General features: G+C 39.9%; 1 pseudogene and 2 gene segments (V, D, J or C); all 3 read right to left on the minus strand.

Annotated features, from left to right (window-relative positions):
* Positions 1-133: 133 nt before the first annotated feature.
* Positions 134-3,326, minus strand: LOC116913195. The segment is given in 3 exon segments: positions 134-238; positions 2,691-2,971; positions 3,150-3,326. Coding segments are annotated over 3 exon segments (435 nt in total).
* Positions 3,327-6,572: 3,246 nt separating this feature from the next.
* On the minus strand, positions 6,573-7,119 carry LOC116913530 (annotated as a pseudogene).
* Positions 7,120-10,561: 3,442 nt separating this feature from the next.
* LOC116913196 lies at positions 10,562-11,061 on the minus strand. The segment is given in 2 exon segments: positions 10,562-10,902; positions 11,013-11,061. Coding segments are annotated over 2 exon segments (390 nt in total).
* Positions 11,062-15,992: the final 4,931 nt, after the last annotated feature.

A 15,992-nucleotide genomic window follows, 5' to 3' on the forward strand; every position in this document is an offset into this window, starting at 1 on the left:
AACATGTCACCTCATGCTGCCAAGGACATGGAGCAAGGGGAACACTCCTCCATGGCTGGTGGGAGTGCAAACTTAGACAACCACTATGGAAATCAATATGATAGTTTCTCAGGAAATTGGAACTCAATCTGCCTTAAGACACAACTATACCACCGGAATATCCAAAGGATGTTCTCTCCTGCCACAAGGGCACTTGTTCCATTATGTTCTTCGCAGCTTTATTCACAATGGCCAGAGACTGGAAACAAATTAGTTGTCCCTCAATCAAAGATTTGATCAAGAAAATGTGGTTCATTTACACAGTGGGTTACTACTTCTCTGTAAAAAAAAAAAAAAAATGACATGAAAATTTCAGGCAAAGGAATTCAACTAGAAGAAAAAATCACCTTAAATGAGGTAACCAAGACCCAGAAAGACAAAAATGTTATGTACTCACGTATAAAAACAGATTAGCTGTAAAGGATTGAGACAAGTCATAGACCCAGAAAAGATAAGGAAAAAGGAGGGCACTGAGATGGATTCATGTGTCTTCCTGGGAGGGGGAAGTAGAACATATCTAATGGTTATACTGAGGGTGAGGTAGGATGAGAACAGGAGCCATCACATGTTGACGGCGGGGAGAGAATATGGTAAGAGATAACTGGAACTGGAGTGCATTTCAGGGACAATGTAAAAATCTAGTGTAGTAGAAACTCCCAGATTCTCCTAAGGTGACCCTTGTGAGGATTTATAGTAATGAAAGTTACAAAGCTTAAACCAGACATCTTCTGAAACCAAGAAACTTCCAGTGGTAGCAGTGGGAAACCGACTTGTCACAAAGCCTTTGACGTACAATCTATCCTGTCTGCATGATGTGCAGAAGCACTGGAGGCAAAGAAATTGTTACAAGGACCAACCATTGGCTGGCCTAATTTGAGGTTCATGGCAACAAAGGAAGCCAGTGCCCAACACTGCCTGGATGACCAGGATGGGGAAGTTACATACCCCAGAGTCCTAGGATAGAAGAAAAATCGATGAAGTGATTCCTAGTGATATTCTGCTATACATGTAGATCATGCCTAGCCCAGTCATCAGGAGAGAGGAGTCCTTCAGTAATTGATGTGAGGAAATGCAGAGATTCACAGGCAAACATTAGTCTGAGGGATGACTCACATTGGAGCTCTCCATTGGGTTCCTCACATTGGAGGCAATGTCTGAGAGCAGTAGGGGAGGAAGAGTGGTAGAGCCAAAAGAGTTAAAGGCACCAGGAAAAAATGGCTCACAGAATCAACTAACCAGGGCTCTTAGGGGCTCACAGGGACTGAAGCAATAATCATGGAGCTTGCATGGGTCTGTTCTTGGTCTTCCACGAATATATTAGAATATATTAGGATTGTTTCCTTGGTGTTTTTGTGGGATACCTAACAGTGGAAGTGTGGGTGTCACTCTCTTTTGACTGCCCATTAGATCCTTTGCCTCCTATTGGGTTGTCTTATCGAGATCTGATATGGAGGTTTCTGCCTGGTTCTTTTGTAACTTATCATTCTGTGTCTGGTTGCTGTCCCTGGAAGGCCAGCTCTTTTCTGAAGGGAAATGGACAAGTGTGTCTGAGGAGGAGGAGAGGGTGGGTCAACTAGGAGGAATGTGGAGAGGGAAAACTGCAGTCGGGAAAAATTGATGGAACATTAAACTGATGTAACAACTGTGGAAATCAGTGGGAAATAGTCTCATGAAGTTAAAAGAGAAAGACTTACCGGTTCCATCTATGTAATTTCTGGATAAATATGTCTGAAAGACATTGCATCTCACTAAAGAGATACATGTTTAACTATGCTTATTTCCACTCTATTCAAAATTGCTATGGAATGAAGGCATCCTGGATATTCATGAATAAAAGAATGAATGATGAAAATTTGGGGGTGTGTGTGTGTGTGAATGTGTGTGTGTAATTAAGCAATAGAGAAAAATGAAATTATAGAATTCCCATGAAAATAGTGTATTGAATTATTTTGTCCTCATATAGAAAAGTGCATATGAATCTTAGCTTCTAATTTTTATCTCTATGCACTCATGTGATTATGAATGTGTGTAGAAAGCTGCACATAAAGTGAAAGGGGCACTCAGGGAGATGACTAGGGAGGTAATGGAGCACAAGGTAGAATGGGGAACAAGGAAATGGTAGAGGGGAAAAGCTTGGGAATGGGTCAACCAAAAGTAAATGTGTATGAAACCGCCATAGAGAAACCTGCTACATTGTAAGCTAGCTTTAAAAAATTAGAAAACAAATATTTTTTTATTGAAGGATTTTAAAAGCACATGGCTATAGAGTTGACGGTTGTCTTTATGGCATGGTATGTGGTAAGCCTTATGGCCATGTGTCTTGTCTTCCAGCTCAACAACATATGCCCTTTAGTATTGAGTGCATTATTGTATAACCATCCACATGTAAGAAGAAAAAAAAGTGGAAAATATTTCACCCGAACTAGTAATGTGCCTTTCCTATCAGGATTACTTTTTTTTCTTAATGTTAAAATATGTTCCAGGATAATCAAGCCCTCTCTATTCCTGCTTATAAGTTCCACAGCATATAGAATAGAATAGAATGGAAATAGAATGTCTCCACTGTGTGGTCTGTGATTTATGTCAGGGCTTGTACTGCACAGTAGGTTTGCATGTAGGCTGCAGGTGCCTGGGGAGCACTGTGTGCTCACTGCACAGAAGTAGAGAGCAGAGTCATCCGGCTGGGAGTCTCTGATGTGCAGGAAAACATGTAGGCTGGCTTTAATGACGTGAATTGTGAATCTGCCTTCTTCCTTTTCACCAGTGGAGAAGATGGACAGTAGCTCCTTGGGTTCTTTCCCAGGATCTTGTCTGTACCATGCGAAATACTGAGAAGCACTATCACTGAAAGTGCAGTTGAGAGAGGTCCTGGCTCCCTCTGGGACAATGAGAGATTCTGGGCTCTGCTGCACCTTCTGCTGGCTGCTCACCCCTGTGCAGAAAGACAAAGGTCACACAATCAAGACCAGATGCATATGGATTCTAACACTTTTCCATGGGCTTCTCACTTCCTAATTGGAGATTTAAAATACCTGAGTTTCTACCATTTGCCTGGAGCAGGCAAGAACTTTACATCCCACACTGGATCCCAAAGGAATTTCCAAACTTACCATTTAGCTGGAGCCACAGGACCACTAGGGAAACACTCAAGGATTTCATTCTCGCCTCCTCCCTCTTCACTGGGGACTGAAATCCTCAACTCTAAGTTGGCAACTAGAAAAGGGATCTTCTCCTGACCTCAGAAGCACCAAGCCTTTCTGCCCCCCTTTCTTTGCCCCCTCCTCCTCTTCCTGTACTCTTCTTCTCCCCACTCCACCCCATCCCCCACTTCTCTTCCTCTTGAGATCTTTGCTCAAGATCCCAAAGAAAACACTGCCATCTTGTGGACTCATGAAAGTTAGGACGGGGTGGGGGTGCGGGGGATAGGTGAGCTTGTGTGTTTACACTTAGCAGATGTTGTCCTCTCTCTCTGTAATAATAGGTTTCGCTCATAAGTAGTCACCTGCACTAAAAAGTCACCTATGAAAAGTCTGCAATGGAAAGCTGAATGAGTTTGGTTTTTCTTTTTGTTTTTTTGTTTTTTGTTTTTTTTTTTTTGTTGTTGTTGTTGTTGTTGTTGTTTGGACAGCATAACTCTAACTCTTATCACCTCGGGCATCTTCATTAAATCTGATTTTAAGTTTAGTTTTTGTTTCCGAGTTTTTTTATTATTGTTCATTCTCTGCATTTCCCATTATGTAGCCCAATTCCATTCATTTTTCAGGGCACTTTGTATCCATCTTCCTCCATTGTAACCTCACTCCCCCCGCCAAAAGCAAAATAAAAACAAATAAAAATAAATAAAATGAAAAAATTCTCATTGTGTACATACTGTGGGACACAGTACGTATTTCAAACTTCAGAGATGGTCTGGACAGGCTGCTTATTTATGTGGGAGCTAGAAAGGCCTGGAATTCTTCATTCTATTTGGAGCCAGGACCTAGTTTGTGTGTGAACAGAATTTTACTTGAGTTGGCACAGAAGATGGGGGGGTGAAGGCAACTGTAAATAAAACTAGAACTTGTTCATTTCTCTAATTACTCTCTTTTCTTGATTCATTCCTGTTGAGAGAAATTGATCTGTGAAAGTTCTTGATGAGGTTTCTCTCACCTCCCACTTTCTGACTCTCTTACTCCTCTCTATCTCTCCCCTTTCCTTCTTCTCTCTTCTTCCCCAACCCTTTCACTTTATCTCACTCTCCATTTCTAACACATCATCAAACCATATGTACAGGGGAACCTCTATGCCAGGGCTGAACTAGGACCACATAGAAATCAGTCAGGAAACAACTGTTCTGCAGGACTCTGAGACTCCACATCCAGGAAAGTAAATATCAGTTTGGATCAACGCAACAGAGCAGCAGTGTTGGTTCAGACTTTGGTAATTTGATATTGTAATGGAGACACAGGGAAGATGGAGGGAGGGGAGGGGAGGGGAGGGGAGGTCAACATAGAAGGAGAGAGGTGGAGGAATGTGGGATTAAGTGACTCTGTCTGAAAATGCAATAAGGAAGCATAGCAGTATCTATGTACCAAAAAGTACAGAAAATGAAAAAATATATACATATATATGTATGCATACATACAGAATTATAGCTTAAATTGAGTGTTTGTCTGGGCTGACCATCCTCCTCCCAAGATCCATAGATATCTCAAACAAAACAAAGTAACAAACAAAAAATTACAAAAGAGGGGTTGGGGATTTAGCTCAGTGGTAGAACACTTGCCTAGAAAGCGCAAGGCCCTGGATTCGGCCCCCAGCTCCAAAAAAAAAAAAAAAAAACCCTAGGAACAAAAACACATCCCTTTCTCTCTTCAACCTCTTCTACATAGCCCCTCCCCCAATTCGTGCTGTCTTGCTGCTTTTTCTTTAATTGTTGTTACATATAGAGTATGAAATATACAGATAACACCCGCTCAGAGTATATAATGCAATTTGTATGTATATGATTTTTGGGTGGTCCACATGGTATTCAGGCTTGGTGGCTGTCAATGCGAAACTAGCATAATGGAAGGGGTGCCTTTCTCAATTGATACAACCTTTTTTCATTTTGTTTTTTACTTAATTTCAATTTTGATTTTAAGACTTTGCAGCAGACAATAATTTATATTGTGTTTTTTCTTTAAAAAAAAAAACCCTATATTGCCTGCTTGTCTAAAAAAATTTCTATAACTGCTATGTGTAGTCCTCAAGCTCATATGTTTATTAAACAAACACTTTCAAGTCAAGATTAAGCCGGAATGGGATTGGGAAAAAGATCTATCAAGATCTGCTAGAATGTGTTTTCCAAGTACCCCCTGCCTGTGCCTAACTGCCACATTCCAATCTCACCTGATTCCATGGCTGTACCCTACCAAGGAGCAAGGGTTAGGATGGCTGCTCTCTGTGACCTCTCTGAGGCGACTGGATCCTTATGTGAATGTTGACACAACTCCTAACCAGTCCCACACAAGTCTTATTGACCCTGAGGGATTATTTAATGTCTGGGAAGCCCGGATAATATATATTTAAGGAAGTGGAGTTACAATGTGGATGAAGTCGAATGAGTCACAAGGTTTCAGTTAATCTGTGAAGCTCTAGAAGGAAAATGAAAGGCCATCCAGTTGCTGTTGTAGTCACACAGCCGCTCTTCCTGAGCGAAAACAACAGAGAGATGATGCATGGATGAATGGCATGGCTGATTCCCAGTTCCTTACAGAGACAAGGACAGGGCAGAGTTTTCAACTGTGGAATAAAATCAGTCAACCCTCGGAAAATAAACCAGTCATTTGGTTCAAATTTGATTATTGTATAATAAATCAGTCCCCTATTTATGATATTTAGAATTTTTCCACATTTTTTCTTTTGAAAACAGTGTTCTAATGAGAAATTTTGCATATATGGTAGAATCAATTGCTATAAGTGTTATTGTGACATAAATCATAAATTGCAAATACATCTCTAGTTGGTAACTAACCTTTTGGCTCATATTTATGCTGTGAAGTATTTGTTTTACATTGCATAATTAAATGTATTATATAATTAAAATATCAAGACATTTTTATAATGCCTTGATCTAATAATAAGATTTCTCTTGTCTTTCTACAAATTAATTTATTAGATGAATTAATTAATATATCAACATCATATTGAGCAAATTAGCTCAAAGTGTTGTCCTGTGCTCTTTAAGCAAAGGAAGAAAACAGTTGCTTCCAGTTTCAAATTTTAAGAAATGACCCAAATCATTCTCCAATATGCAAGAGAGGTTTCTATTCTGTCATTAGCACAAGCATATGAAAAATAAAGGGTATATTTTAGTTATGCATGGTGATATTTCTGAGCATTTAGCATTCTGGAAGTCAGTGTCATGTTAGTCAGAATGTAAGTGGGAACTACAGTGGTATTTTTATGTTTCCTCACATCTTTGTGATTTGTGGAGATCTGATGAAGCCACAGCTGTGCAAAGCCTCCTGCAGAGTCGGCCGGTGGCAGGGGTTGTAGTCGCACACCCAGCTGCAGTTTGGGGCCAGGCTGCAGGCTCACTGGGAGCACCGTGCCTCAGCAGCACAGAGGTAGGTGCCTGAGTCCTCCAGCTGGGCACCCCTGATGTGCAGGGTGCTGTAGCGCTCCTTAGCATCGAATGTTGACTTTAACCTCCCGTTCTCCTTTGTTCCTGAAGCCAGGAAGAACAGACTGATGAGGCTGCCCCTGGGATCCTGTCGGAACCACTGCACACTCCTCATGGTGGTAGAAAAATTACATCTCAGAGCAGGATTGGTTCCCTCAAAGAGACTCAGGGCTGAAGGACTCTGCTCCACATTATCTCCTCTCACCCCTGTTGGAAACAGAAAAGGAAAACAGAATCAAAGAGAGGTACCCACCCCCACCAGTCAAATACCCAGGAGATGCACATGAGGAAGAATGCACAGGAGATTTTCATCTACTTTCTCCCCCTCCACCACCGACATTTCTGGAGAATCCCTAATAGGAACTTAGCTTAGCACAACTCACAGCAAATCTGCACCCACAGAATCCCAGCACAGCTCCCAGGTTCCTCTCCATGGCCCCTGTCCACTTGCTGGGACGTCTTCTCTCCAGCTCTGAATGGGGTCAGTCTTGTGCCCAGACACCTTGTGCTCACAGACTACAGGTTCTCTCTGAGTTACTGAGCTTCCTCATTCATCTGAACAAGGAACTCCACCCACCTCCACCTCATGACTCTGCACTGTCATTGCTCCAGGACTGTGGAGGACATTGATGTAGAGCCCAGGACACTGTGTTTCTACTGTAACACGTAAAATAAGGAGTTTGAGGGGCTGAGGATGTTTGAGGAAGGAGAATGCATGAATACAGGATGCTGGTGGAAAAACTAATCATTTGTGTGTGTGTGTGTGTGTGTGTGTGTGTGTGTGTGTGTGTGTGTGTGTGCGGCAGTTGGCCTGTTCATTTGTTAGTTCACATGTGTGATATAAGTTGTTTAGGAATAATTCCACTTTTTTGAGTTTGGGGAATTTTAGTCTTAAACCTAAAAGCAAAAAAAAGTAGAGATGTTTTCTCTTGAGTGTCTGTTGTCATAATGCCCTGTAATTCTATTTTGTTTATATCTCTTCGGAGAATTATTCTTAAAATAGATTTATAGACACACAGATCCAGTAAACAGGCTCTAGATATCTGTGGCTTTCTACAGAACCATTGAATACTAAAGACCCGGGTGAACTACAACTGATTGGTTGTACCTCTTGCTTTGGGAATGGATTGCCTTATGTCTTTATGTCTCTTCTCAGTGCTTCTAACCTCAGGGTGACTTAAGATAAAGTCCCTGCAGTGTCCCCTAGTGGACTGACACCAACAACAAATGTGATTTCAGGCCATATCTCTTTTGAGCAGTCTTGGTTTGAGGTCTATTTAGTCATTAACAAAATGACTACAGCAGCTTGCTTCTTAGGTCCCTTTCTTGAAATAACTTTTTCAATCCTGTCACCCTGAGGTAATGTCTATCCTTGATGCTAAGCTGTGTCAGTTGGATGCAGCACGAGGATGGGTCCTGTTTTTTAACTCATTCTATTGTTCTCATTCTTCTTGTTGTGGCATTGAGACCATTTGATATTAAGAGTTATCAGTGAGCAGTATTTGTTGATTCTCAGTATTTGTTATGGTGGTAGGTATATTTCCTTGTGTTTCTTCTTTGCTTTATTTTATTTTATTTTATTTGTTGGTCTGACATTATTTATTCCTTGTTTTACTTGATGAGGTTATCCTCTTCAGGTTGAAGTTTTCCTTCTAGCACCTTACATAAAGCTGAAATTGTAGGTAAATTCTGTTTAACTTGGAATGTATTTTGACTCTGCTTCTCCATCTAAAATGATTGCATTTTTTTCTGGATGTAGTTGTCTGAGTGACATATGTGGACGCTTAGACTTTGTAGAACAACAGTCCAAAGCCTTCTGGACTTACAGTCTCTATTGAGATGACTGCATTTATTTGTTATTTCCTTATATATGACTTCTTTTTCTTGTACTTTTTAATATCCTGTCTTAGTCCTGCACAAACATCTTGACTGAGAAGCAAGTTGGGGAGAAAGGGTTTATTCAGGTTACATCTATGTTCCTGTTCATCGCTAAAGGAAGTCAGGACTGGAGCTCAAGCAGGTCAGGAAGCAGGAGCTGATGCAGAGAGCATGGAGGGATGTTACTTACTGGCTTGCTTCCCCTGGCTTGCTCAGCTTGCTCTCTTATAGAACTCAAGACTACCAGCCCAGGGATGGCACTACCCACAATGGGCAGGACCCTCCCCCCTTGATCACTAGTTGAGAAAATGCCTTACAGGTGGATCTCATGAAGGCATTTCCACAACTGAGGCTCCCTTTCCTGTGATAACTCCAGCTTGTGTCAAGTTGACACACAAAACTAGCCAGTACATACCTATTATTCATCCTGTAATGAAGTATTCTGATTGTCATGTAACATGAGACTTTCTTTTCTAGTCCACACTATCTGATGTCCTGTGTATTCCTTGATAAATACCTCCTTTTAAGGGTTGGGCATTTAAGTTACATCATTTTGTTGAAAACATTTTTTGTGCCTTTGACCTTTCTTCTCCTTCATTTATTCTTATTCTTTATATATTCTGTTTTCTCAAAATATTCTAGATTTACTGTATGTTTTGTGCCTGGATATTTTTAGATTTAACATTTTCTTGAACCAAGTTATCCATATCTTCTATCGTGTATTCAATGGATGTGATTCTTTCTTCTATCTTGTATGCTCTCTTGGTGAGGTTTGCCTCTTGGTGAGATTGCTGTTTACATTTCCAGATTCTTTGTTTCCAGTTTTCTCTCAGTGTTTATTTTCTTTATCGATTCTACTTCCACTTACATATCCTGAACAAGTTTCTTCATTTCATCCCACTCTTTGTGTTTTAAAAGATTTCTTTAAAGGGATTATTCATTTTCTCCTTCAAGATTTCTAACATATTTGTAAAGGTTCTACTGATGTCCTTGTCTTGGGCTTCAAGTATATTGCAATTCTCAGAGTCAACTACAGTAAATTTTCTAGGCTTCAGTGGATACATATTATCCTGGCTGTTATTGATTGTTTTATACTAAAATTTTGTCATCTGTGTTTGGGATCATAGTAATTCTTAATGCCAATATCTGGTCTTGTCTTTGTTAGATGTGTGTTCTTATTCGATTTCTTGGTTTCCATTACACCCTTTGGTTTTTAAGAGAGTTCAGTTGCTGTTTTTTGCCTGGGAAGGAATGCTTCTGACATCTTGACAGATGTGAATACTATAGTTCTAGAAATAATGTGTCTCTTGGTATTGGGTACAGAAACTTATGCATGGAGATTGGCTAAAAGAACTCTGGGGTAAGGAGATCCACAGTAGGTAGGGAATGAGATTAGACATCATGGTGTTCTTAGTCCTCTGTGAATTGTACAATGAGGAAGGAGAAGCCAATCAGGTAGTCTGTTAGAAGACTGAGGATGAAACTAGAGAGTTGGACTTAGAGAAGATCAGGGACATTGAAAATCTGAAGATTGCCTACCTACCTCTGTCATCCTTTCTCTTTTCTTCTCTTCCCATATTTGTTAGAAATCTTGTGATATGAAAAGCCCTCTGATAACCTGTCCTTCCATAGTATCAGCCATAATCATCTAAATGCCACCATTCCTCGCATATTTGGTCCTCTATGTTATGCTGGAGATGGCATACAACAACATGAAGATAATGACTTGTACATGGAGATAAAGACAACTGACCATGCTATTATATCCATGGCTTTCCTGTGAAATCACTATTACCCTGCATGAGGAGCCACTGATGTGCCTTGGGTTTCAGTTTCCCATATGAAATTCCAGATGTAATAATATCTCTTTCTGGTTCTGCTCAGACCATTTGTATCGTTTTCATCAACCAGAGAAACACAAGGGCACATAGCACTAACTGTGGAGAAAACAGGGTGATTCAAATGCAGATGATCAGATGTGAGGCTTCTTTTTGCTTCTCATACTTTGTGCTCAGCTCCCCCTGTGGTTTCTGCCACTGTGTCACTCAGAGCACAGTAGTACACAGCGGAGTCTGACTCTTGCACCGAGGCTTTCTCCAAGTGGAAGGAGGTGGTTCCTTTATCATACAGAGCTTCAAATCCTCTGTTTTTTCCCTTGTTATTGGCTGTCGTGACTTGAAAAAGGAGCTGTGGACCTTCTCCAGGATATTGGACATACCACAAAAGAGTTGGGTATCTTGTGGTTGAATAAGTGCAGTTTATAAATAGGAAGTCACCTTCTGAGAGGGTCACTTGACCTTCTTTCTGGGTCACTGAGTCTCCATGGGTCTTCTTCATCCCTGGAAGAAGAAGAGGATATCTGTTTTCAGTAAGGACAAATTTTACAGATGGTTCAATATATTCTAACATCATAGAAGAAAGAGTGGAAATTCGAAGACATTTTACTTACCCAGCATGAACAGCAGCATCACAGTCACTAAAGCTGGAGAAGAGTTCATGTTCAGCATCACCAGAGTGATGTTCTCAACTCTTCACATGAAGACATGAGGGAATGACACAAAATGATGAACCTATGACACTTATAGTTCACACTGATAATGATCATGTGTTAGGAAACTCCACCCCCTGGTGGACAGAGACTGAACTAGGGCCTCTTGCAAACCTCTCAGAATCACATATGTGTTCTTATCCTCAAAATTGTTTGTGAGGCACACATCAGACTTGAAGTATCACTTATCAATGTAATGAATATAAACTATGGCCATTAACGTATTCAATGATAACATTCTTAGCATTCTACCTGACGTGGAATTGTCGGGTACACAAACTGATAGATTTTCTGTGTTGGCATTTATCACTTAATAAACAAATGACAAGAATTACATTATAGGAGTTTATTTTCACTGATCTAAATTTGTAGTAAGATACAATGTGTGTATGGAGTGATGGTTCAGTGCTTGAAAGCATTTGTTGCTCTTTCGGAGGACCCAGGTTTGATTCTCAGAACCCATATATACTGGTTCAAAACCATCTGTAACTTCAGTTCCCCATACTCACTCCCACTTCTGACCTCCTTGGCCACCAGACACACAAAGTGAATATTAATGTAAGCAAAATACTCATGCACATAAAATAAGACAAATACATCTTTAAATTTTTCTTAAAGTTATTATGAAATGGAGAAATTATCAAGCGATCCAAAGAATGTATACTCATTACAGTCTGCTCTTTTCACCTTCTAGAAGATTGAAATAATGGGCTGGTATTGCCTATTTAGTTAGGATGTCATTGGTGTATAGAAATGATGTTTGCACAGTAATTGTACAGGACAACCACAACAAAGGAAGCAGTTGTGACTGTGGTGCAGGTCTCACTTGTTATTTCATTGCATCATATGCAGGGTATGGCTTTTTTCTTTTCTGTAAATGTCAGTATGACCTGTGTTGCCTGCTGTTATGAACCAGGAAGTTGACTATTATTTGGGACTGTGGAGACATTTGTGGCTCTTCCTTGCAGATGTGTAGAGGGTACCCCAAGAAGCCAGTTCACCTATGTGTCTTAAAAAAGTCTCCGTTTTTCAAGAGTCAGTGCTTCCATTCATGAGTCTCGCTTTCAGGGCTAACATGTTTCTATGGAAGCTCCTTCTCACTTTCCTTTGTTCTTAGTAATTTTTTCTCCTTAACAGAATTTGTCTCCTCACAAAGCTGCTCTTTCTTACATTTGCCACATCTGTTTCCTATTTTTTGTTGTATTTTTAGTTATGAATGTAATCTATAAATGGCAGCCTTTGAACAAAACCTTTGTTTCCTAACATTCAAGGTAATGAATGGTGAATCCATCTGAAATTTGCTTATGCACAACTTCAATAGTTCTTTCATAACACGTGATTAACACTGGGTTCCCATATTATCACTTACCTATTAAAATAAAATTTTCTTTCATTTTTTATTTCATAGACATAGGCTTTTGTATAGGCTGACATACCATGTGCATGCCTTTCCCCAAAGAAGAGGTCTCAAGTCTAATGAGATAATAGTTGATGTCTCCTTAAAACAGCCATGTCAGTACTGAATCAGTGGGCACATCTTGTTGGCAGGTTGATCATTTAACACACAGAAGGATACACAGCCAGAGTTCCAATGATGATATATCTCCCCTAGCAGCCTTCTACCTAGAAGAAAATATCCTACATTATACATGAAAATATGTGACCTCTTCAGCAGTAGGATCCTATCAATTATGTTACATAGCAAAGAGTAATGACAATATTGTATTCTGCTTTGGAGACCTGTGGGACCTCCCTAAGCAATAACTCACATGAAGGTATTACACACCTAGCTTTGGAAATATCATTTACACACCTATGGCTTCATGTAATGATATCTTTTGCTTTGTATACATGCAATATTATTCACCTTCCATTAAGACGTCTTTTCTTCCAATGGCCCATTATACACTCCTATGCAGTGACTTCACTTTAAACAGAAAAATCTAAAGATAGAACCTAGGACCCATATATGAGAAATAACATGGCAGTAGATGTTCTGAGTGTGGGCACACTCCTCTAGCTTGATTTTTGTCAGAATAATTTATCATAGCAACAGAAATCAAACTAGGACAAGTATAATAACCAAAGCATCTTCTGCTTGTCTCTCAGAATCAGCTGAAGACCTGCAGGATAAAACCTTCAAGTTATTGAAGAAAGAAATTAAGAGGATATCAGAAGATAGAAAGATCTCTGATGTTCATGGATCAATAGGATCAACATAATAAAAATGTCCATCTTACCAAAAGATGCCTCCAATCCACAGATTTAAGGCAATACCTATCAAATTTCCAATACAATTCTTCACTGACGTTGAAAAAAATCATATAAAACTTCAAAATTGAAAAACAAAATACACAGGATAGTTAAAACAATCCTATACAATAAAACAACTTCCCGATGTAGCACAATTCCTGGTTCAAGAGAACTACAAATCTATAGTAATAAAACCCACATGGTTTTGATATACAAACAGATACATTGATGGATGCAATGGAATCAGAGACCCAGAAATAAATCTACACATGTATAAAGAAGTCAGAAATATACAATAAAAAAAAAATTTTTCAACAAATGGTGCTGTCTTAAGGGATGTTGGCATGTAGAAGAATCCAAATAGTTCTAGACTTATCACCTGTATAAACCCCAATTTCAAGTGCATCAAATGTAAAACATAAAACCAGATACACTAAGTCTCATAGGGGAGAAAGTGGGAATCCATTTGAATTCATTGGCCTAAGATATAATTTCTGAACAGACCCCCAATAGTGCAGACACTAAGATCAACAATTATTAAATGAGACTTGGTGTAAATCAAAGGAAACCTTAAGAAGGACAGAAGTGGAGCCTGAAGAATGAGAAAAGATTCTTACCCACTTTACATCTTACAGAGGGCTAATATCTAAAATGCATAGAGAACTCAAGAAACTAGGCATCAACAAACAAAATAATACAATTTAAAAATGAGATTCAGATAGAAACAGAGAATTCTCTATAGTGGAAACTTAAATGGCCAAGAAACACTTAAATATTCAACATCCTTAGCTATAAGGGAGATACAAATCAAAGAGACACTGAGATTCTATCTTAAACCTATCAGAATGACTAAGCTCAAAAACATATCAGCTCATGCTGCCAATGACAGGGAGCAAGGGGAACACTCCTCCATTGCTGGTGGGAGTGCAAACTTAGACAACCACTATGGAAATCAATATAATAGTTGGTCAGGAAATTGGAAATCAATCTACCTTAAGACACAACTATACCACCAGAATATCCAAAGGATGTTCTGTTCTACCAAAAGGGCACTTGTTCAACTATATTCTTAGCAGCTTTATTCATAATGGCCAGAGACTGGAAACAAATTAGTTGTCCCTCAATCAAAGATTTGATCAAGAAAATGTGGTTCATTTACACAGTGGGTTACTACTCCTCTGTAAAAAAAAAAAAATGACATGCAAATTTCAGGCCAAGGAATTCAACAAGAAGCAAAAATCATCCTAAATGAGGTAACCAAGACCCAGAAAGACAAACACGGTATTTGCTCATGTATAAAAATAGATTAGCTGTAAAGGATAATCATGAGACAAGTCACAGACCCAGAAAGATAAGGAAAAAGGAGGGCACTAAGATGGATTCATGTGTCTTCCTGGGAGGAGGAAATAGAACATATCTAATGGTTATACTGAGGGTGAGGTAGGATGAAAACAGGAGCCATCACATGTTGAGGGGGGGAGAGAATATGGTATGAGAACTGGAGCTGGAGTGCATTACAGGAACAATGTAAAAATCTAGTGTAGTAGAAACTCCCAGATTCTCCTAGGGTGGCTCTTGTGAGGATTTCTAGTAATGAAAGATACAAAGCTTAAACCAGACATCTACTGAAACCAAAAAACTTCCAGTGGTAGCACTGGGAAACCAACTTGTCACAAAGCCTTTGACTTACAATCTATCCTGTCTGCATGATGTGCAGAAGCACTGGAGGCACAGAAAGTGTTAGAAGGGCCAACCATTGGCTGGCCTAATTTGAGGTTCGTGCCAACAAAGGAAGCCAGTGCCCAACACTGCCTGGATGACCAGGATGGGGAAGTTAAATACACCAGAGTCCTAGGATAGAAGAAAAATCGATGAAGTGATTCCTAGTGATATTCTGCTATACATGTAGATCATGCCTAGCCCAGTCATCATGAGAGAGGAGTCCTTCAGTAATTGATGTGAGGAGATGCAGAGATTCACAGGCAAACATTAGTCTGAGGGATGACTCACATTGGAGCTCTCCACTGGGTTCCTCACATTGGAGACAATGTCTGAGCCCAGTAGGGGAGGAAGAGTGGTAGAGCCAAAAGAGTTGAAGGCACCAGGAAAAAAATGGCCCACAGAACCAACTAACCAGGGCTCTGAGGGGCTTACAGGGACTGAAGCAATAATCATGGGGCTTGCATGGATCTGTTCTTGGTCTTCCACGAATATATTAGGATTGTTAGCTTGGTGTTTTTGTGGGAAACCTAACAGTGGAAGTGTGGGTGTCACTGTCTCTTTTGACTGCCCATTAGATCCTTTGCCTCCTATTGGGTCATCTTATCGAGATCTGATATGGAGGTTTCTGCCTGGTTCTTTTGTAACTTATCATTCAGTGTTTGGTTGCTGTCCCTGGAAGACCATGTCTTTTCTGAAGGGAAATGGACAAGTGTGTCTGAGGAGGAGGAGAGGGTGGGTCAACTAGGAGGAATATAGAGAGGGAAAACTAGAGTCCGGAGAAATTGATGGAAACATTAAACTGATGTAACAACTGTGGAAATCCGTGGGAAGTATTCTCATGAAGCTAAAAGAGGAAGACTTACAGGTTCCATCTATGTAATTTCTGGATAAATATATCTGAAGGAC

The sequence above is a fragment of the Rattus rattus genome, chromosome 12, assembly GCF_011064425.1.
Source record: "Rattus rattus isolate New Zealand chromosome 12, Rrattus_CSIRO_v1, whole genome shotgun sequence".
NCBI lineage: Eukaryota > Metazoa > Chordata > Mammalia > Rodentia > Muridae > Rattus > Rattus rattus.